Source organism: Etheostoma spectabile, chromosome 1, assembly GCF_008692095.1.
Source record: "Etheostoma spectabile isolate EspeVRDwgs_2016 chromosome 1, UIUC_Espe_1.0, whole genome shotgun sequence".
Lineage (NCBI taxonomy): Eukaryota > Metazoa > Chordata > Actinopteri > Perciformes > Percidae > Etheostoma > Etheostoma spectabile.
This window is the reverse complement of record NC_045733.1, coordinates 18,505,984-18,528,981: the sequence shown is the minus strand read 5'-3', so window position 1 is coordinate 18,528,981 and position 22,998 is coordinate 18,505,984. Positions and strand designations below refer to the sequence as shown.

Genomic DNA, 22,998 nt, shown 5'->3' with positions numbered 1-22,998 from the left:
AAAAACAGCAAATGATGAAACACCGAAGCTGACATTAGTACTCTTTATCCGTAACGAGTTGTGCAACAGAAAAACTCTGATTGGACAGATAGTCCAGCTAGCTGCCTGGATTTACCCTGCAGAGATCTGAGGAAAGGTTAACGTTGTCATCGTAAAACGACCATAAATCAACCCCAGTTTAAAATGCCAACACAAAGCAGTATATAATATAAGCTATAATATTATTATATTATAATCTACACAGCTTTCTATGTAACTAGCTGAGACGAGGTGGGTAACCGTAGGATGCTAGTGCTAGCATGCTAGCTCGTTCTCAATGGCAAAACACTGCTACAACACACACTAGTTCACCATAATCTACAAAATACCTACTTCCATGTCCCTGCTCTGCAGGTATTCTACAAGTGTGCCTTCGTTTAGAAGTAGTCTCCCAGCTAATCCTGCCTTATACTGACCAAAGTTGGAAAAACAGTAGCTAGCTAATGTTATCAATGAGAGCTGTAGCTATCCATATATGGTCTTAGTACTATTAGAACCCAGCCTGACTGCCAACATGCACTCAATGACAACATACTGGTCTTTATTGCATTGTTTTTGACATGTGTGTAAGGAATGTACAATATTACAGTGTTTACAATGAAAAGATGTCTATTGTACGGATGATTTGTACATTATTCAAAAGGTTAATGACATGAGCAGGTTACTTTTAAGATACAAATGAAATCATTGTACAAAAATGTTACTTTGCTGATTTTTTTTTTATTTTGTTTTTTTACATATTGAGTTATTGTTCTAAATGAAAATGTGTAACTGTTACTTTTTTATGCAGCATTGTTCCTTTGCTTAAAATCAACTTTGTTGCTGGTAAAACTAGTACTGATCAGTTATTGATTCTTCACTGGTTTGTTTTAATTAAAATGTTTAAATGGACTTTTACTTGCTGGTTATTACTCACATTTTTCTCTTAACTCACCTATTTTGACCTTGAATGTGATTTAAATCAAGCTAAAATGATTTAAATCTTACTATTTATGTTGTTACACACTTTATTGTGTGACACTGTAGTATTGGTGATTGGTAATAAATGGTCTCTTTTTATTGGTGGAGTGGAAAGGGAAAGGACAATGCAGCACTGTGGATCTGGTATCTGGTTTCCACAGCAACCCTTATTAAATTACTTAGAGGCTTACAGGTGGTGGACTTTAAACAGAGGTGGAGGGACAGGTGACGCGGACCACACGGAACTCTATTCTTCCTGGAAAGAAACCAAGCAACTGCAAAAATGGTAAGAGCAAGACATTCTTTCCATCAAGCCTTTTATAATGTATATTCTAATGTAACAGTGTTTTGTGTGTACTTACCTGCCAAGTGACACCCTACTTTTGTCACCTTGCAGGCTAAATTCTTCACACCAGTTCAAATCAACGGTGAGAGTATTCCACAGCATGGCATGCCGTTTACCATCTGTAACCATTATTTAAAGTATTGATGTTTAAAATGTACTATTTGCCAGTCTGTCTTGTCTATAAGTACTGTACATTTATCTTTTTATAAACAATATGTAAGGTTGCTTGTAAGGACACGAATAAGGAACTAAGACCAAATTTGTTCAGTCTTATTAGGTCCTAGTTAGTTAGTAGTTAAGGAATGCCAATGTATTTCTTATCTAACCTGCTGTTGTATGATGGAAAACTTAAAATGTCCCTTACTAAATAATACAATGAAATGTTCTATGCTGATGTAATCCAATACTTTTTTTCTATTTCCCTTGCAGAGTTGAAGGAGTGTTTCTCCTTGTATGACAAGAAGCAAAAGGGCAAGATTGTCGCCGAAGACCTGATCACAGTTATGCGCTGCCTGGGTACAAGCCCCACATTTGGTGAAATTGAAAGACATCTGCAAGTTCACAAAATCGGTAAAGTACAACATACAGTTAATCTAATTCGTTTGAGGGGCCAGTCAAGGTCGCAAACACTTGTTCAGTGGAACAGTGGTTAAAGAAGTCAAAACAGTCGTACATTAAAACTTTAAGGTTGAGTTTATTCTATGTCTGAGTATGGTCATTTGTAGGAGGTTTCTGTAGAGAACTCTTAATTGTTTTTCTAAAATGAACAGCTATTTCTTTCATCATATACACCATTGTCATTGTAAAATGTTGGGTTTAAGGCTTTAATAAGGCAATTATCAATTAAAAAATGACCAAGTGGCATATTAACACTGACTAAACCTGCATCTCTGCTTGTAACAATAAAACGGTTTTACCTATTTATCTCAAAATGTGTACAACATACAGAAATACACGTTTTATTCCTAGATCCATGGGTTAGGGTTAGGTTATAGTAAAAAAAAAAAAAAAACTCCAAACCTTCAATGAAAAAAGAAATGTATCAAGGAAAAAAACTTTTTTTCCCCCCATTCATTAGTTCCAATATTTTGTATCCCCAAGTGGCCCTTACAGTCAATTTTAATGCACATTTAAATATAATTCCTGTCCAAACTTGTCAACTCGTTCTTAATCTTTGAATATAATTTGACACAGACGTAATATTTGTACTACATTCACGTTTAGGAAAGACAGGTGAACTGGACTTCTCTACGTTTCTGATGATGATGCACAGACAGATGCAACAGGAAGACCCCAAGACTGAAATCCTGGAGGCCTTGAGGATGACGGACAAACAGAAGAAAGGACACATCCAGGCATCTGAGCTCCGGGCCAAGCTCACTATGTTGGGAGAGAAACTAACAAACAAAGAAGGTAAAATGAACACTGATTCTGATAGATGAGCAACCTCAAGAGGAAGTTGCTAAGTTGCTGTGTTTATACGGAGCTATAGCAAACACTTGTAAAGGCTACTTTTTAATCAATATAAAAGGTACAGTATTCTGTAATCTACGTGAACACAGAGTGCAGTCTTTAAATGTTTGGACAGTTTATTTGGCTCTGTAGTATAACACATTGTACTGTAAATTAAACTATTAGGTTTAATTTAAATTAATAAAAGGTATTAACCCTGAACAACCAGTAAACCATGTGGATTCTGTAGCTTTTCTTATACATTTCCCTGAGTACAAAGTGCTAAGAGAGCTACATTGTTCTCCAATATGAATGTGAACATCCGAGAATACCTTTAAACTTTGAATGTCAGTCATTGTTCCATTCAAAATCAGTCTGCTGAAGGAGAGCCAAAACAATGGACATATACTTGTCCTAATACTTTATGACTGCAGTGAATTTCAAACTTTGGGATTTGCAAAGAGGGGTTGGGACTGGAATTTGTATTAGTGAAGGCTGTAACTTATGTGTGTGTGCCCATTAGATGACAAAGATCAATACATATTACAGTTAAAAAAAAATGTTTTTTGGCTTGGCCTCTTGCTCTCCCCCTGCCCATCTGACAAAATGTTTCCTTTTCCGTTCATGTCTCACACTTACTACATCTTCCTGTCGTTCTGTACTGTATGCCCCACAAAGACAACAATCCTAACTGACTACAGCAGGCCTGGCTCTAGACTTCAGCTCAGAATCTCCCCGGGAATTGCAAGCTGCTTCCTTAACACCACTACAACTTGCCCTATGCATAGCTGTCCTAAGACCTGTCCGTGTAATACAGTTTGCCTCCTGGTATTTCCTCCATTTCCTATTAACCTAACATTACTTTCTTTTTCTGCTGTGTAGCTGGCTGTATCTTTAGGTGTATCCTCTTGAATTCTCTTTTAAAATGCTGCCAGGCTGTGTTGGAAAGCTGTAGTCAAAAATGAAAATATGCTCTAAATTAGTAATTCTACGACTAAAGTTAAAGCCCAAGGTCTGTCGTTCATACGGTTACTGGCTTTAAAGCATCGTCAGGATTTAGTTCAAAGTACCGTCAGTGTACTGCGTCTGGATGGGTGCTGCGCGCGTAAAGCACAGCAGGGAGACTTTCAAGAAGCTGTTGGTTACCCAAACTATTAATAGTATAGCGATGCCACTAGACGCCAGCAGTGATGAATTTCAATCAAAATGAATTGAAATGAGATGGGAAATACATATACAGGATATGTCATTCTTTCAATGTTAGGGAGTCTTAAGCTCACTCTCAAAAAGCACAAAATGACCAACAGCAAAATGTACTTAATGGAAACAAATTACTAATTATTTAATTCACTACATTAGAAACAATTAGGCTCACTAATAATGAGGTGAAACATTTCAGCTTTGCTAATGATAACTCCGGAATAATAAGAATAACAAAAACATACTCACAGTCTGGCTCAGCAAGCTTGCTGGCAGCGCTACACTTTGAAGGAGTTGTCAGACAGTCAAAAACTCCCCCAGGCAAAGTTTCCAACCCTGCGGAGTTCCGAATAATAGTAGCAGACAAATGAGTTTTCAGGCAGCGCTCTCTTTCATCAGTTCCACTTACAAAGCCATTTTGTCCTCCTCCTTTGTCTAGTGGATGATCTCTTCAAAGAGGCAAATGTCAAGTCAGACGGGACCATCAACTACGAAGAGTTCACTCAGATGGTGACGCTGCCACCTGTCGATTATTGATTTTTCAGCCATGATGGAGTATTGGCTTTACATACACTGAACTTAAGTAATCATAAATTGTATTACATCTACATTATGTTGGCAGACTATTCTGATTTTTAAATTAAATGCAGAACCTGTTCCTGTAGCATTCCTCCATGACTGCCCATTGTGAAGCGCTATAGGTAAACCGTATTGTAATGAATACTATAGGATTTTGCATGTTCTTCTTTAACGGGATGACATTTGAAAAGCAAGACATTTTTTGTCAAGCCTGGCCCAAAAAAATGTAATGTCCAGTTTGACACTGTGTGTATTTCTGCATGCTTGTGTGCCATATATTAAATCTTTTGTTTCTTAACGTAGTTTCTCTTCATGCGGCACTGTCAACTTTCCACACATCAGTATTAAATTGCATTCTCTTCCAACACTTGTGTGATTAAAAACTGTGTTTGAATGAACATAGTATATATATATATATTTTTTTAAAACAACTGTGTTAAACCCTCATCCATATCGTTGTTGTCTCAAGCCCTGCATGCATGATTGTCATGCTTTTAACATTTGTAAACAATGCATTTACGTAAAGGGCTTCCAATTACTCCCTCCTCCACAACTTTTATTTCATGGTATAAATCACAATATATAAATATACATATATAATAACACATTGGTGATTACTACATGAATAACTTTCTCCAAAACATGTAATTGTTGTATCTTAACAGTTCTTTTAAATGTTTACAATAAGATTTTGTTAAGAGATTGTTCTGTAGTTAGCCAACTGATTGTGTTGTGTAAAATGTGTGTAGCTATAATAGCCACCTGGCTAGAGTCTTGAGTTTGTGCTTGGAAACCAACATAGTCATTAATTGTACAAATATGGATCTTTTAAAACAAACCCAGTATAGAAAAAAAAAAAAAATCTGCCCAACAAACTAAATCAATAAAGAGGAAAAAGGTAAAGGCTTGCATAATCCCTGCTGTCAAACATCAACTGTGTTTCAATATGGGGATATATTAATAACTGGAATGTGAATGCATCAGCCCATTGCAAATATGACTGGCCATTTGTTACAGCCCTCCCGATTGTCTAATCACTTTAGCAAATGTAATTCATGTAAATTTATCTTTTTTTTTTTTTACAAGAGGCTTCATACTTCAATGGATATTTTAATTTTAAAATCTATAAAAAAATAGTTTATATATTGCAATCTACCAAATCAATAATTTAGATTCTGCAAATTAGAGCTGGGCAATACATTCATATATCTTTTTCGTTATATGAGACTAGATATCGTCTTAGATTTTGGATATTGTAATATGGCATAAGTGGTGTCTTTTCTTGGTTTTAAAGGCTGCATTACAGCAAAGTGATGTCATTTTCTGAACTTACCAGACTGTAACTGTTCTATTATTTGCCTTTAGCCACTTAGTAATTATATCCATATAGGTCATTATATCCACAGAATTGGCAACATTAAATTATTCCAAAGTACCAAGGGTCTATCTTGTAAGAGGTCCTTCAGTGAAAGAAAAAAAATGAGAACATCAAAGTAGGCACCTAATCCTTACAGTAGGCTATTTCACAATATTCTTTTTTTGAATTGATTTTCTGTTCAATATAGCAAAAAAGCCTTTTGACAGATATGCCCTTTTCTTTTTACAAAGCAAAACCAAAGACAGGAGGATATGATGGCACTGGAACTGCCTGGGCTGGGCTGCATGGATGAGTTGCTTTTCATTTACTGCTGAAAAGAAGAAGAATTGCAGCCTACGTCCTGTACATGTCAGTGGTAACAACAAAAGACAAAAGAGTGAAGTGTCATCAAAACTTTAGTTCCTAAACTAAAAAGAACAGTTACCAAAGTATAAAATATATAAAGCTAATTCCTTAATACACCGTGCTAAACCTAATGTGATATGACACTGACTTAGTGAGTCCCTTACTTTTTGAATAATTTCACAATCATTAAAAAAAAAAAGCATGTATTTCTGATATGCTAACTTTACCTTATATTTCAGTCAAGTGGTTAATTAAAACAATACAGCCAAATTGTCCAATATTCAAGTAGATAAGGCACTGGGGCATAATATAATACCTGACCCAAAATGTTTAGAGCCTGTGTGGCCTCTAGCACTAAGTATTTACTGCAGCTCCAATGTTCACATTTAATTTTTACTTTGTGACTTAAAAAAACGGAGTGTAGTAATGAAGCTGTGTCAGTTACAGTTATACAGCTCTAACTATTTAAAGCGTCTGTGCTCGAAATACTGGAAAAAAGAAAAAAAGTTTGGTATTGCCTTTGAACAGCTCTCAAAGACCTTACCCCAATATGTGGAATAGCAACGTTTTTTCAAGGCCACGTGCAATAACAGCCGTTATAACAGCCAGACTGGCTCTCAGAGCAAAGAACGCAGAAGCTTGGATTACAACACACACAGAGGGAGTGTGACTTCATTCTCTGCTCAGGACAACATATTTGTTTGCGCCTATATTATGTTATATGTGTTCTGAATGTCGAGTACAGTCCCTTTAAAAAAAAAAAAAAGAACAAAAAAATGCTTTTACAAGCTGCTCCAGAAATTAAACATGACCGTTTCCTAAATCCCTACCCCTTGAACAGTGATTGTCCAATCCCAGTTGAGCAACGGTAACTAGCCACGACAGGCCTGTCAAGCTTTGGATCTCTCTCCACGAAGAAGCAATGTGAATAGTGGTGTAGTGAGAGCGATACTCAGTATGTAAAATGTAGAGTGGTGTCTTTTTATCTTCTTCAAATCAAAAACAGAGTCGCCGATGTCTGTTTCCTTCTGCTTTCGTTGTGTGGGAATTTTAAATTCCGGTGGATTTCTGAGCACTGGCTATGGTTAACTGCTCCTCAGATCTCTGCAGGGTAAATCCAGACAGCTAGCTACACTATCTGTCCAATCGGTTTTCTGTTGCACCACTAAAACAACTTTTGAACGTACCACCAAATCAAGTTCCTTACAGAAATAATTTTGCAGCGCCGCCCATGACGATGGTGATTGATTTAAAGAAATGCCAATAAAGCAGAGCATGGTTTTCTGTGTGGACTAGCCAGACCCTCCTCCGCAGTGTGTGGATGAAGGTCTGGCAAAGCGAGACTACTAACAGCTGAACTCATGACCTGAGATTTTATGTGAGTGTTATGTTTTCTCAACACATTGGTCAGTCAACATCCCTAAAGCCTATTCTCATGTTTTTTTTTTTTAAATCACACATACTGTGTGATACTAGGGCTAACTAGCTCAACAGTTGCCAACTGCCTTTACATGAATCAACTTGTGATGATGCTAACCTATTGCCTGGGACAAGAAGCTTTAGCCTCAGTGTTTTATCACACTATGTACATCTAGAGCATTTTCAAGACCTCCTTTGTGGGGTTCTCATTTTAAAACGAGTCGGCTTGAAACATTATGTTTTTAAACAGCTCGTCGAGCTAACGTTAGCTTAATTGGCTAGCTACAGCTGCTAAAACTTGCCAGCAACAGTTGTTATTTCTGTTGGCAAAACCCACGGCCACTTAGTAGAAATGAGAGGCTGCTTTTGTCTACTTCTGTCTGAAATCAAGGGCCCATAGTTTAAAAAAATACTCTGAATTTAAATGATAAATCTGCCAGATTTAAAAGCTCAACATGCGTAGCAACAATAACTAAGGTGGGTATCTAAGGGGGGTGGGGGTAGCAAACAGTCGTTATTTTTAAATGTCACGTAAAGCTTTTCTGCATCACATATTTTTTGCGCCATAACATTTGTACCACATTATACGTAAAAACCATATTGTGAATTGTATACCTGTCTGTTTTAATTTAACTGTTAGTTTCTGCTGCTGTCAATAAAATGAAAGCATTGTACCAACCACAAAGGCTAATGAGTGGTTTATCTACATGTGTAATAATGCACCATTAAGCGGGCTACGTTGATAGCAGAGCCCTTATGTAGGCCAACATCTGTTAAAAAGAAATCCTGATTCACAAATTGTCATTCTGGTAAAACTGTATAATATAAAAAGTGCACACAAATATTTACATTCTTATTGATTTGCTCTGAGGCAATGCTTTGTTGTGTTTCCAATTCATTTCAGACCTGTATAATAATAATAATGTCACCAGCACAAACATGCAGTTTTGGAGTTGTTTCCATTCATAATTAGTCTGAAGTGATGAAGAACTCGGGAAAGGGCTCAGGTTATTGACTTTAAATGATGATTTATATTTCACCAGTGTTCCCGTTGATGAGTGGTGATACTTTGTGGCGGCTCAGCGCCGAGACATGCTGCTGGAGCGGGAACGCTGGCTGCAGGTTTTGCAGCACTGCGCTCGTACGTTGGGCAAGTGGCAGCGGCCGAGCAAGCGGAGAGTCTGACAGAAACGAAACGTTACCCGATCGCGAAGGCAAACAGCTCCTGTGTGGGTGAGAGAGAGAGAGAGAGAGAGAGTGTGTTTGAGTTGGATCACTGGCACAATATCTGTAACCCTCTTAACATCATACAACATTCCCTTTAAGTTGAACAGTGACAGGTGTGAGTAGTCCCACACATTCTGCTCATGCTCAGGTTTACAGACCTAAAGGATTTCCTTCTGATCAGAGCTTAAAGATGTGTGACAAAGTAAACAATACTCCTAGTAGAAGTGTCTACGTTCTTTTATTGCTGTTTTGTGCATTTAAAAAAGACCGACTACACAAGTGGATGAAAATCACACCTGACACATTTCAAACAGGCCGCACAAGACAACTCATTAAAGTGGCCACATTATGAAAAAAAAAAAACCTTTTTTGGGATTTGGGGTGTTATTTTGTGTCTCTGCTGCTTCAATGTGCATACAAACTTGGAAAAAAAAACAGCTGTCTCACTCTGTAGCTAAAACAGAGACCCAAAGACGGGGTGAAAAGTGGATCTGCAAGTGCAAAGTGAAAAATGCTGGTTTTTGAAAATGAAACCATGCTTGGCGCAGTGAATCATAGATCACCCCAATGTTGCCAAATGTAACAACATCTTTTTTTTTTTTTTAAACAGAACAAAATCAATGCAGCCCTGAAGTTAACAGAAAAAAGGCTCATACACACTTACATTTTTTAGTAGGCCTACAGAAAGTCCAGTGCTTGACATTAACACTTTTTCCTTTGGACAAATACATTTCCGTTTCATTTGTCCATCCACAAAAGTCCCTTGTCCAGGTAGAGCCTTTTTTTGTGTGTGTTTTGCTAATGCAGAATCCGAACAAACCGTTAAAAGCATCCAAATGTACATATAATACAATTCCGTTGAAACAGTAGACACAAATGTGTCCCAAGAATAGATTTCCCCTTCAACAAGAAAAAAAGATCACCAGACAACATAATACAAAGTAATACTTTGCACGAGGTAGTAGGGACTTGAAATTATACTATATCTAAAATAACTTTATAGACATAACAATATATTTTGCCACTTAATGTACAAGTTCACTTCATTTATTTTTTAGCTTTTTTACAATTTCACTTTCTACCCAGCAGAGGCTGATTTACCAATCCTATAAAGTTGATTATTAGCTGATATTTAATCCAGAAAGTCACGGAGCTGAGGTTTTACAATAATTGACGGAAAAACGAGCAGTGTCAAAAAAAAAAAAAGATGTTCACCAGCATATGACCTGTTGCTTCAGACTAAAGCATTTAACCCCTACAAAAAATCCACTTTTCCCAGACAAGGGGACAAGCCTTAATGTCGAGTCCTGTAGTGGTTTAAATTCGGCATCGCTTTGCTGCAAGGACACCATTTGTGATATTCTGATATGTATGCATAATGCAACACATTGAGATCAAATTAAGAAGACTTCAAAGTTAGGGACAAGGCAGAGCTGACTGAACTCCGTGGCGGTTTGGGTCAAGACAAAGACCTCTGCCAAGACCAAGTCTAAACTAAGAACTAACCAACACGCTGTCACATCTTATTCACCTGTCAATATTTGGTATTACACACAGATCTATTACCAACACTGCCTGCGCACAATAATGTGTAATGAAAACAAAGACGTCATTCTGGTGAAATCTGCATCAATTTATGATGGAAATGTCTTAATGTAAAGGAAAACACAGGTGACAATTCAAAATATAAAAACATAATGAAATACAATGCTATAACTCTCAGGCATTCTATAATGCTTTTCAAATATTATTGTTGTCCCTACTGAGTCAAGTAGGAATGATTTACTCTTCCGTCTTGTCTTGTTTTGTTTTGGGAAGTGACCTCTTTAAGTGTGCATGTAAATGTGCTGTTTTTATATAGCACTTTTCTAGTCTTAACGACTACTCAAAGTGCTTTTACATGGATACATTCACCATTCACCCACATTCATACACTGTAGGTACGTAGGCCGTACAAGGTGCCACCTGCTCATCAGATAAACACACACACATATTCACACTCCGATGCGCCGCCCCTATGTGGCACCTGTTCACATTAATCATTAGCTCACCTGGTAGAGCGCGCACCCATGTACAAAGGTTTACTCCTCGAAGCAGCAGCCGCGGGTTCAACTCCAACCTGCGGCCCTTTGCTGCATGTCATTCCCCCTCTCTCTCCCCTTTCATGTCTTCGTCTGTCCTATAAATAAAGGCCTTAAATGCCCCAAAAGTGACCTTAAAAAAAAGAAAAGTGAAGCTCACAGCCACTTTCCCAAGCTTTTTAGTGGGAAGCACATGCAGCAACACATAACTACCAGTTATAGTAACGACACTACCGTACATTACAGTCCAAACTTTTAACTTGTTTTAATTATAAAATAACTGGAGGAGCATATGCAATGAATATCAAATTAGTGCATGGCAAAATTTTAAGTATCAGAAATGTGGTAGAGACATATCTCCACTGTCCATCCAATAGATTATGCCCATGCAGGTCAGAGCAAAGCGGAGGCTTGATTTTCCTCTATTAATTGTGCTGTCTGTAACAAGAGAAGTGGAAGAAATAGGGGCAGGGGCTTGAGCGACCTTGCAGAACTCTAATGCTGATGTTGGGCATTGCAATACGCTTTTGATTGAGAAATGATGCCTTGGTTCAAACACAAAAATTTGAAAAAGCATAAAAAACTAATCAGTCAGAGGCCAAAAGGTACATGTACCTGCAGACAGAAAGTAGCTAAAATGAACTCATTTGAACACACTACATTTCTTCAGCTGTCAGAGCTCAGGATCAGAGAGTTTAGGGACTGTACGCTGCAGTTTAGGGTGTAGGGTGTAAAGTACAGTATGGCAGTATACAGTATGGCAGTGAGTGAAAAGAGCTTCACTTTGATACATGTGGAGAAAATGTCACTAATGGCTCAATAGGTCATGTTGTAATAATCTTTCTAATTCTCCGAAAGCACATGGACAGTCCTTGTGAAGGATGGACTCACATTGACTTCATATTATCTCCTACTGCTAGGAAAATCAACCACTGCTTCCTGTGTGGGATATTAATGACCTGCAGCCCAGATGTTTTGTCAGACAGGCACAGAAAAATGGAAATATGTCTCGGGCTCACACAGCTGCACACGTGGACTTACACATGTATCATGTTACTGCACTGCTTTCGCATTAAACTGATGAGAGTCACAACTTCTGTGTGCAGCTTACAGTTCACGATGCAAGGCTACTTGGGGCAGCTTTTGCTATACAGGCATTTATACATATATACTGACAAAGGCATGAGTAAACAACATTGGGCAAGAATATTTTTGGCCACTGAATCAACATATTGTGTTGTAAATATACTGTATATCACAGCAGTGCACAGGCCAGGCTTTTATTAATGTCAGATGAATGTTGCTAACTTCATCCTTCCTGATCATTGTCCATGTAAAATACTGTATGTAGTAACAAAAAGTGTAGTTCAGTGAGTTTAGATAATTCCTTGAGCTCTGATCTGGAGTGACTAAAAGAAATTCAATAGAAATGCTGCTCTATCAGAAGAAAGAGACCCTCGTTCAAATGTGTGCCAAACACATTTATTCCTATATATTATAAACAACGCTCACAAATGCCAAAAGGCTTGCAGTTGCATAAAGTAACATTTAGGTGCCTTTGCAAACTCATTTTTTGTGTTTTGAGAAAGTACTAGAGAAGGATCATATAATGGAAAAAGTTCTTTTGGAAGAGCTACACAGTGCAAGGTCAGATCTAACTGAGGTGTTATACTTTACTTAAGGCAATAATGTATCCGGATGAAAGATGGGTCACCTTGCAGCAAAATAATTCATTATATTTGTACTTTGAATTGTGTAAATATTGCATTTTCTGTAGCTGTATACATTTTTGGAAATGCATTTCTTATTTATTTGGCATTTTCTATATTTGCCAATTTATTGAATGCCATTGTGTATTACATGCATGGCTTAAGTCTATAAATTATTCAATTTAAATCACATAATGCCTCAATTTTATATTTAAAAGTAATTAAATGGGCAGAATTGTAGTGAGCAAAGTAAATCATTGACTCTACAACACATACTGTATATGTTTGTATAGTATGTTTATATGTTTCCTCTGAGAATAATGAGTGTAATTACTACTAGTGGGTGTTCACCATGCCCCATTTACTTTGACACAAACAAAAGCTTTTTGGAGTTTTCCAGTAATGTGGTCTCTTTTCTGAACAAAACTCAACAAATAAATCATATTAACTAACTGTAAATGCAAGAAATTGTAAGCCAGCTGATAATTGACGATTGTCAAGTCAACTTAACATTTAACACCCGTCTGAATGTTGGAGGTAAGACATTTGGGGTTCTCTTATTATATTCTGATGTTCTATGGCACATATACCATTTTAGCAAGTTAAAAATAAATAAAAACAGTAATGATTGCTGAATATGTTTTTCATCTAAAGGGGTTAAATGCTTTAGTCTGAAGCAACAGGTCATATAACATCTTTTTTTTCCCCACCTGATCTGCAGCAAAAGCCCTGACGAGGAGACATTAGCAACCTTACATTCTCTGAAATCCATTTTATTTTCCTTTCAATGTCAGATCATTTTTGTGATGCACGTCATTGTTTAACTAAATTCATCCCATTGGATTCCGTCTGCTGGTTTCTTAATGAGTGGGCTTTGTGTCAAACTCTTACTAGATAAAGCACACATGAATTTGTACATGAACATGCATGTGATGTCAGACATTTGACATGTGGAATATTCTATTTCAAATGAAAAGAAAATGAACTTCCCAGGATGACCTTGACAACAGGGAGGGGAAAAAAGAATATTTGTTACCATCTAAGTGCCTTGTTGGAGCAAAACACAGAAACAATATATTAACTTAATGGCCACTTTTAATGGCCCAAGCCTTCTCAATTGCCTGAATCGTCTATTTGTGGTAATTTACAACCTAATAATCCATTGTCATTGTCAGTAATAAATGGATTGGGGGTACAGAAAAGCAAAAGATAGGAATGTCACGACATGAATGGTGTGTTTCAAGCAAAAAAGACCTATAATCTGCTTTCTGTTGTGAATAGTCGCTTTAATTCAAATGAATTCTCCTACTCTATTTCAGTTGGAAATCTTTTCTCTTTTTTTACACTGCCTGGTAAACAAAGAAGACCTTTGATGCTACTGTAGTCAGCCTTTCCACTGGTCTTGTGATGTGGCATCAATAGAGAAAGATGGTGGTTTCCCAGTGATACCAGTTCTGCTGTTGATGAAAAACAATGCGCACAACTTTATATGTAAGTACGTATGGTTAAAAGTGGCTGGGGCCAGACAGTTTAATATAGTATACCACTGAAATAAATGTCTTGTATACATAAACCATTAGGGGTATCTTCTTAATACATTTTCTCAAAGTTTAAATTTGTTATTTACATTTACACTGCTTGTGTGACTACAATGAGGAAATCAGTCAGAAATCTAGGCTGTAATGTGGATTCACCTCTGTGAATTTTGTAGATTCTGTGTGTTTCTTATGACCATTCGGTTGGATTTCTGAAGAATCCCAACCTTAAAGTTAAGCTTCTTGCTCTAGTTTGATATTTCACTTAATATCCCCATTAACATCAAGTTAAGTCAATTTATGCATAAAGCACATTTAAAATCAACTTAGGCTGAACAAAGTGCTGTACAAAGTTATATTATGTTATAAAAACAAAGGAAGACAATAAAAATGTAGACACAATGAACATCATACAAACAAATGTCCTTAAACTAAATCATACGCCAAAGAATAAAAAAGTGTTTTAAGACAAGGATTAAAGATCCCGGCAGTAGAGGAGGACCTAATGAGAATGGGAAGTTTATTCCAGAGTCTCGGGGCCACAACAGAGAAGGCACGATCACCATTTGTTTTCATCCAAGACTGTGGAATAGCTAAAAGGAACTGGTTAGACAATCTTAGGTTCCTGGAGGAGTGATGTAGGGCAAGGTGATCAGCAAGATATAAAGTGGCCAATTCATGTAATGCATTCAAAACAAGTAACATTACCTTAAAATTGATTCTATATTTGACCGGTAACCAGTGAAGAGAAGCCAATTACGGGGAGATATGATCCCTCCTTCTGATACCTGTCAACAATCTAGCAGCTGCATCCTGGACAAGCTGCAGGTGTGATGAAGATGATTGGCCAATCCCAGAATACAAGGAATTGCAGTAGACAATACGAGACGAAATAAGAGCATGAATAACGGCTAGAAGGATTTTAGTTTAGCAATGGTCTTGAGATGAAAAAAAGCTACATTTGACAACAGAACTAATTTGTATGTCAAATGTTAATGCTGGGTCAAATATGAAACCTAGATTTCTGGCAAATGGGTGTACACTTGATGCTAAAGTCCCCAAATCTTTTGAAAGTTCATCAACTGAATTTGGGGGGCCAAACAACATGACTTCCGTCTTACTCTCATTAAGTTGAAAAAGTTGTTAGCCATTCAGCGCTTAATGTCTTCCAGGCAGTGAAAAAGGGACTTTAAAGAGTTGGTATCACCTGTTTTTAGAGGCAGGTCATCAGCATAACAGTGATAAGATATGTTATGTTTGTGAAGAATGGAGAATGGGACCATATACAAACAGAATAAAATTGGCCCTAAAATTGAACCCTTAAAATTGGTTTGAATGTTTAAATAAGAATTTAACCACTGTAGAGCAACAGCCTGGATCCCTACCCTATGCTGACGACAATCAAACAAGATGGCATGATCAACAGTGTTAAACGCAGCAAGAGTAAAATAGCACAATTTCCCTGTGTCACTGAACAGCAACAAATCATTGAAATGATTCATTTAAATCATCAAATGAAGAGAGCTGAACAAGAACAACCTCCTCCGAAATTCGTGACATAAACGATAATTTAGAAATAGGCCCAAAGCTGTTACAATCAGTAGGGTCAAGGTTTTTTTTTTTTTAATTGGATACTGAACCACAGCATGCTTAAAGCTAGAGGGGACTACGCCATTCATAAGAGATCTATTTATTACAGACAAGACGCTGGGACTAATAGTATCAAATACCTCTTTCAAAAGATGAGAGGGGACAATATCTGAAGATGAATGGGTGGGTTTCATGTGAGATACAATATCCATCAATGCTGACAGGGCCACAGGCACAAAACAATTCAGAGAAGCAGGGCATAGGATTGATTTAGAAGGGTCACGATTAGTAGGTGAAATACAAGATCTGATAGTGTCAACCTTGTTGACCAAAAAAAAAGCTAAAAAATAGTTCTGTGATTTCAAAAGTAGCATCAAGCAGTGCAATAGCATGATGTATTGCAGTATTTATTGCACTAAACAAAATTATATGGTTTTGTGCATTTTTATCAGAAAAATGCTTTGCTTTAGATGCTTTGACAAGGTGTTGGTAGGATACCTGGTGATCTCTCAGCACTTCATAGGACACTTGCAGTATCTTTTTCCATTTCCAGCTAGCTCATCTGTAGACAGAGAGGCAGAGGCTATCCCTATAGGGCTAGTAAAAGGACAAGCTTCAGAAAACTGCCTAGCAGTGTATGAGTTCTGTGCTTGGATGTTGTGATCTGGCAAGCAAGGTTTATGTAATTGATTAGAAAGTGATGCATTAAAAATCCCAAATTTATGGTCGGATAGACTAGCACCAGCTCAATATTTAAAACAGGAAAACCTAATGATAAAACCACACCCAGTGTATGACCGGGTAGCGTAGGACAAGTTACAGACTGAGTCAGATTTAATGAGTCCACAAGTTGTAGAACCTGGCTAACTAAACAACAGACATGGATGTTAAAATCACCAAGGATTAAAATCTTATCCGAATTGGGCAAAATCAAGGATAGAAACTCTGAAAAATCACTGATAAAGTCCTTATTGTACTTCGGGGGTCTGTACACCAGTGCACTAATCATTGGGCAGGACAAATCAACCTTAAATGCTTGCACCTCAAAACTAGTGTACTTATCAACTGGCAATTGACGGCATTTATAGCAATTTTAAAGATTGTGGCCAAACCCCCACCCCTGCCAGTGGATCTGGGAGAACTTAGTCCCAATCACCAGGGGAGAAATCTGTGAATGGGCTTAGATCATCAACATTTAGCCAAGTTTCTGTGACAAATACAAAAATGCAGATCTAGTCATTTAAATTGAATGTTTTGTTTGAAAGTGATTGCACATTCAACAATGCAAATTTTAATGGGATTGTATCCACAGCCCGTTCTTATCCTATTCGATCATTTGAACAGTCAAGGCAACGGAAATTACCATAGTCGACTTCTGCGGCCAGGAGAGTGATGATGTCCTTGGATGTTTGTAATTCCATTGGGAATGATAATGTAGGCGGTGGTACAGTGTTGGTCATGAGAATAGGAACCACTGCTTAAGTTGACTAAAAATAGGAATAAAAAAGTAATCTTTTGGAAATTGATTTATAGAATGAGGAAAAATCCTTCAGGACACCTATCTTTGTGAATGAATAATGTATCGTAAATAAATAAATGTTCTTCCTTAAAATACAGGGGCCATGAGTATAGACACCCTTATGTTAAATTCCCATAGAAGCAGGCAGATTTTTATTTTTAAAGGCCAGTTATTTCATGGATCAGGATACTATGCATCCTGATAAAGTTCCCTTGGTCTTTGGAATTAAAATAACCCCAATCTCTAGGTATGGTGATGGGTATGTGATGATGGGTGTTATTTTAATTCCAAAGGCCAAGGGAACTTCATCAGGATGCATAGTATCCTGATGTATTTCCTAATTTTTTAATTAAGGCAATAAGATCAATTACCAATGATTTTTTTTTGTTGCTCTTTTTAGTCAACTTAAGCAGGTGTTCATATACTCATGAGCAGCACTGTATAAAATTGATTGCCCTGTTGGACTGAGGACCAGTTCCCTGACTTGTGTAGGGTTTGTACTTAAGTGAGTCATGCTCTAACATTGGACAAGCTCTGTGACAATTGGAGCAGCTCATGGGTGGGTGTTTATATGTGAGAGTAGGTAGTAAATGGGGGCCTGCAGGGGGAGCTCTCAAAGGTAACGTATGCTTCTACTGCTGTAGAGAATGAGGGGTGTGACTGGGGCATGTGCTTGTGCACAAGATGTAAACAGTCAGTCACACGTCTAAGTCTGGAGCCCGTGCTGAAGATTACTGCAGAGCATTTAGCTGCCCCGTTTATTGGGATGAATTCCATATCTGCTAAAAAGAGAACGGTGTTCAGAAAACAAATTCAAATACATAACAAAAGAAAAATTACGTTGTTTGGCCTGCAGGCAGACTGAAGCCAAGTGCTAAGGCTGAGGACTCGCTCCACGACAACAGTCGGAATTGGACCAGAAATAAATAAAAAAACAAAACACTTTCCAGTGTTCTTCAACGCATCAATAACAAGGTTAAAATCCCATTTTGGAAGTTCACTTTCATGAAAGCGGGTCTCATTAACTCTGCCATGGACCACAACGTTTGATAGAGGTTGGGAGTGAGGGGATCAGGTCCACAAGTTCAATCAAAATGTCTGCAAACCTGTCTCCGGGAAAGCAGTGTGTGACTGCATTAAAAAAAATGGTATGCCCCGTGTGATGGAGTCACCGATAATAATGGTGGTGGGGGGGAAAAGAGGACGGGGAGTTGTTGCGTTTTGATGGTCGGTATCGGTAAGACAACATTCAGTTCCGGTTTCGGGAACATGGATGAGAAGAAGGAGAGGGAGATTGCCTACTCAGTGGAGAAGATGGACGTTAAGGCATTGACTCATTTTAGTCCAGGCAGCGGACACAACACTGAGACGAAGGTCAAACATTTTTTCTTGTGTAAATTGCATTTTCAGATGCTCTACTGTATAATCAAAGTCCTTCAGCAATCACTTGACGTGTGGGTCAATACACTTTTCTCGCAACGTAGTCAAAGTCAAAACTCACAACATTCTTACAACATGGATTTGATGGATCTGACAGAAGGAAGTAAGAAAATCCAAACACTGATCTCAGATGATTTCCTGTGGTTTGGTAATAACAAACAATGAAATGAAAGATCTTCACACTACAAGGTACAATAAAGTCTATGTAACTCAAAGCACAACGATTTTGGGCAGAGCCCCTCTTCAGCATGTAAAAACAAACTATTGATTAACCATCCACAGTGGATCCCTATTTAAGCACATTCAGGTTCTCCCCAGCACCCGATCTGTTGACAGCTTCGAATACCTTGGACTCACACTTCACTTTTGACCAGCACACAAGGGAAATTCAAAAAAGGAGCCATCCAAGACTATCAGCAATCTGTAAACTCAAAGGACTATATGTAACCCTAACCCTGAAGAAAAGACCAAGATAAACCACTGCCATCATGTCTTTGTTACCCGTCTATTATTCATCTGCATGTCATTATGTTATGTTTGTACTTTTTGTTTGTTTCTCTGCAAGCGTGTTATGTCCATAACGTGGCCTACGGTTTGTGACAAAGATGTTCCCCTTGGGGACAATACAGTCAAAAGTCTAGTTTGACACAACATGATACAACTGGTCCTGTATAGAATGGATGGCTGCACGGGGAGTCAGCATTTACCACAACAATCTATAAATAAATAAATAGAGCCATGCTGCACACTATGTGAGGCTGAACATAGGCAGAGTGGTGCTTTGAGCTACATGTTAACGTCAGCTTGCAATCATGCTCACATTGACCATGCTGATTTACTCACCAGAGGGGGGGCTCTCACACTCCTGTATGTTACATTTCTGGGTGCTTTCTGGGTGCAGCATATGGTCACAATGAGTTTGATCCACTTCTTTGTGTGTGTCAGACTTTGTGTTCACACATTTGATGAGCCGATGCTGCACTCCGCCACCGCAAGAAGCTGAGCACTGCAGAAAAAGTTTAGGAAAATGTTCAAATGTTTTACAGACAACATTATTTTAATGGATTGGTTCTTGCTGCAAAAATAACTTTTGTGTCTCGATTTATCATAAAATGTAGTTTTAGTAAAAAACAGTAAAAACAGGGCTACTCTTTTAATGATAATTGTTGCTTATCTGAGTCTACTTCACAGTTTTCTTTATTATCTTTTATCCAAATCAACTACGCCACATATCTGTGGTTCTTCTAGACCCATCAAATACATATTTCGTTATTTCTCTGATCACTCCTGAATCCTTTGACCAGTTTTTGTTCATGTCCTTCGTCATCAGCATCCTCCCCGTCAAATGTCAAGGATATGATCTACAGAATTAAGTTTATCATGATGCTGTCTCATTGTTTTTCAGTGGGCCACAAAATTCCTCCTTTTTTTCTTTTTCCCCACCCACATTCAGTTACCAGGACCTTAAAGGTAACAGTCTATCTTCAAATAATACTTCAAATAATAATGAAGAGGATGTTTAGAAAAAGAAACATTATTATCTGAACATTATATGGAATATATATATTGACATTATTGGGATGTATGACATCTCTTAGTCATACATGTATGTGTGTGTGTGTGTGTGTGTGTGTGTTTGTGTGTGTACCTCTCCCCATGATCCAGTAAGCCACTGAGCACAAGGCTGGCTATTGCATGATTGGATGTTGCTGGGCTGAAGATCCCCGTCGCATCGATCCTCCTCTGGACAGGTAACAATACGCTGCTGCTCCCCTCCCCCACACAACTCAGAGCACTGAACAACACACACACACACACACACACTTTTTTAAAATGCATGTTCTGAACTTCTACAGAAGCCATTTTTGTCTTGTTTATTTCAGTACAACATAAAAACAAGTTGCAGAGACTTGACGCTTGTTTCAAATAGATCCATCAGCTGTTACCATTTTGTCCTTTTTGTTACTTAATTATTGCATGGTTAAAAGCCCCCTTGTTGGTGGGTCAAAATACTTGTGAGAAGCTACGAAATCAAAGACTGCATAACAGCATCTGCAATACGTCACCAAATTCATATTAAACTTTTCATGACAACTAGAGTATGTTTAACAGTTGACTGTCTGGGTTTACTTTTCCAACAATATAGCTTGTGAATATGATACTGCTTAGTTGCTCATGCTTCCATCTCAGTACCTCCCACCTGCCCACCCTGAGGGTCTCAACCCACACCATTAAAATGCTTAAAGTGACTTGTTACTCATCTCAAACAACCTTCCCAACTTTGCAAGTATATTTTTATTCTGCACTGAAATGAATAGAAGAAAATAACTACCAAGAAAAAATAGGAAGAAAATGCATGTAAAAATCTATTGAAATACACTGAACGGTATGGCGTGCATTGCTTTGTGCTGTAATATAACAGAAATAAACTTTGGGTATAATCATTTCAGAACACGTTATTTATATTTTTGTTTTTAATACAGGGTTGAAATGTTCTAAAAGGTTATCACTCCTGCCCCCACGTAACTTGAAAATACACAGAGCATGTTTTTAATGGTATCGGGTGTAGCAGAAAACTGAATTTTTTATTTTTACAATGCCTCTCATTATTTGCTTCATCTTACTCACCTGTCCCCAGGAAGAGGTGTACCAGTCGAGACATGGCTGAAGGTTACAGGTAATTTGGGTTGGTGGTCTGGAGAACATGGCGCGGCAGTGGAAAGGTCGCAGGGGCCTTTTATCCCGCAAGTCAAAACACTGGACCTCTCGTAATTTAATTCCGCCTTCGCAATTCTTGGAGCACTGGTAGAACACATGGCATGATTGTTATTCAAACAGCACGGCCAGCTGGAGCTGGTAAGTATCCAGCATTAATGAGTCTAAAAGGCAACTGGCATTAATGGCTTTCATCATGTATCCAAAAAGCTTCACTGATATGAACACTGCTGAAGTGATCTTCAAGACCAAACTTCCTTTGACTTACTACCTAAGATAATCTTTGACCTAAATGCCTAACTATAAAATTCTTTCAGGACAACTTTTATACTAATAAACTTCTCTCTATCTTATGATCTTGTTTGTCCAGGACAGGTTATCTAATGTATTGCTCATCATTTTCAGTTATTTTGAATATTTAGATATATTGAATATTAGAGTCTACATCCATGCTAGGGCTTCTGTGAGGCTGTACATAGGCTCAGCAGTACTTTGAGCTAAAATAACTCTAGCATGCTGAGGTTTACCAGGTATGTTTACTTTGTTCACAATCTTAGTTTAGCCAGCTAGCATGCTCTTAGCACTAAACACAAAGTACAGCTGAAGCTGATGGGGATGTCATCTTTGCAGGAATTTGGTCATAAACCAAAGTATTGGACAAAGTGAATGTTGACCTGATGGTGGCGCACACATCTATGAGTGGCACTAGAGTAAAGGCCAAGTTATTCATAATTCAAATGTCAACCTCATGGTGGCACTAGATAAACTTCACTAAAGTGGGATCATTAAAGTCACTAGGATTTATCCTCGGTGGACCATGCTTGTCTGACTGATTTAATAGCAAGTCATTGACAGTTGTTGAGATATGTCAGTCTGGACCAACCAGCCTTTCACCACAGCGCTAGCAAATAAATTAAAAAATCTAAACTTTTGCAATTCATATACACAAAATCTAAAAAATATTTAGTGTACAACTATTTCAAATACACTAGTAGAGCAAGAAGTCCCACCTTACTCCATTCCTCAACTTTCCATGTGGAGCAGGGGCGCAGATAACATCGCTGAGCTGGCGCGGGCCTCTTGGCCGGATCGCAGTCTGAGTCAGAGCCAGTACTGCAGGCCAAAGTCCTCCAGATGGCACCCAGACCACAGCTGGTGGAGCACTGCCCAAAAAGTAGTAACACATGACAACACTACCAGCACTTGGTTGGATGCACAAGCAGCTCCAGTATGCACAAGAAACCTCACAGATAGCAATGCAAATGTGGTATGTTGAGATTTATGCAGGTCAGGCTTTTTTTTGCACAGCAGGAAGCAGAAGCAAACGTCAGATGTGCCATAAAAATGAATAACGTCAACTGACATTAGTTGAATTAACTTTAGGTCAAATAGTGTCTTCAAAGAAACAACATGTGTTTAAGGACCTCTAGACACTGTGTCTGCATAATAAAAGCAGACAAAGAT

General features: G+C 38.0%; 2 protein-coding genes across 2 annotated transcripts in view; one reads left to right on the top strand and one right to left on the bottom strand.

Annotated features, from left to right (window-relative positions):
- The first annotated feature begins 86 nt into the window (after positions 1–86).
- Positions 87–4,581, top strand: calml4a (calmodulin-like 4a). The gene is made up of 5 exons (XM_032514173.1): positions 87–1,285; positions 1,397–1,427; positions 1,775–1,915; positions 2,570–2,758; positions 4,437–4,581. Exons 1-5 carry the CDS (start codon positions 1,283–1,285, stop codon positions 4,532–4,534), a joined length of 462 nt encoding a protein of 153 aa, XP_032370064.1. The 5' UTR covers positions 87–1,282; the 3' UTR covers positions 4,535–4,581.
- Positions 4,582–7,805: 3,224 nt separating this feature from the next.
- Positions 7,806–22,998, bottom strand: part of adamts7 (a disintegrin-like and metallopeptidase (reprolysin type) with thrombospondin type 1 motif, 7) — a 71,133-nt gene continuing 55,940 nt past the window's right edge. The window contains exons 20-24 of the mRNA XM_032514138.1: positions 22,545–22,697; positions 21,448–21,621; positions 20,468–20,614; positions 19,663–19,825; positions 7,806–8,943 (exon numbers count right to left, since the gene is read on the bottom strand). Coding sequence (XP_032370029.1) covers positions 8,798–8,943; positions 19,663–19,825; positions 20,468–20,614; positions 21,448–21,621; positions 22,545–22,697 — 783 coding nt within the window. The 3' untranslated portion in view covers positions 7,806–8,797. The remainder of the gene's footprint in view (positions 8,944–19,662; positions 19,826–20,467; positions 20,615–21,447; positions 21,622–22,544; positions 22,698–22,998) is intronic.

Excerpts from the sequence above, each read along its gene's own strand:
- calml4a (XM_032514173.1), top strand. Across the intron at positions 1,428-1,774 it reads CACACCAGTTCAAATCAACG|AGTTGAAGGAGTGTTTCTCC; the intron begins GTGAGAGTATTC and ends TTTCCCTTGCAG. Across the intron at positions 2,759-4,436 it reads GAAACTAACAAACAAAGAAG|TGGATGATCTCTTCAAAGAG; the intron begins GTAAAATGAACA and ends TCCTTTGTCTAG.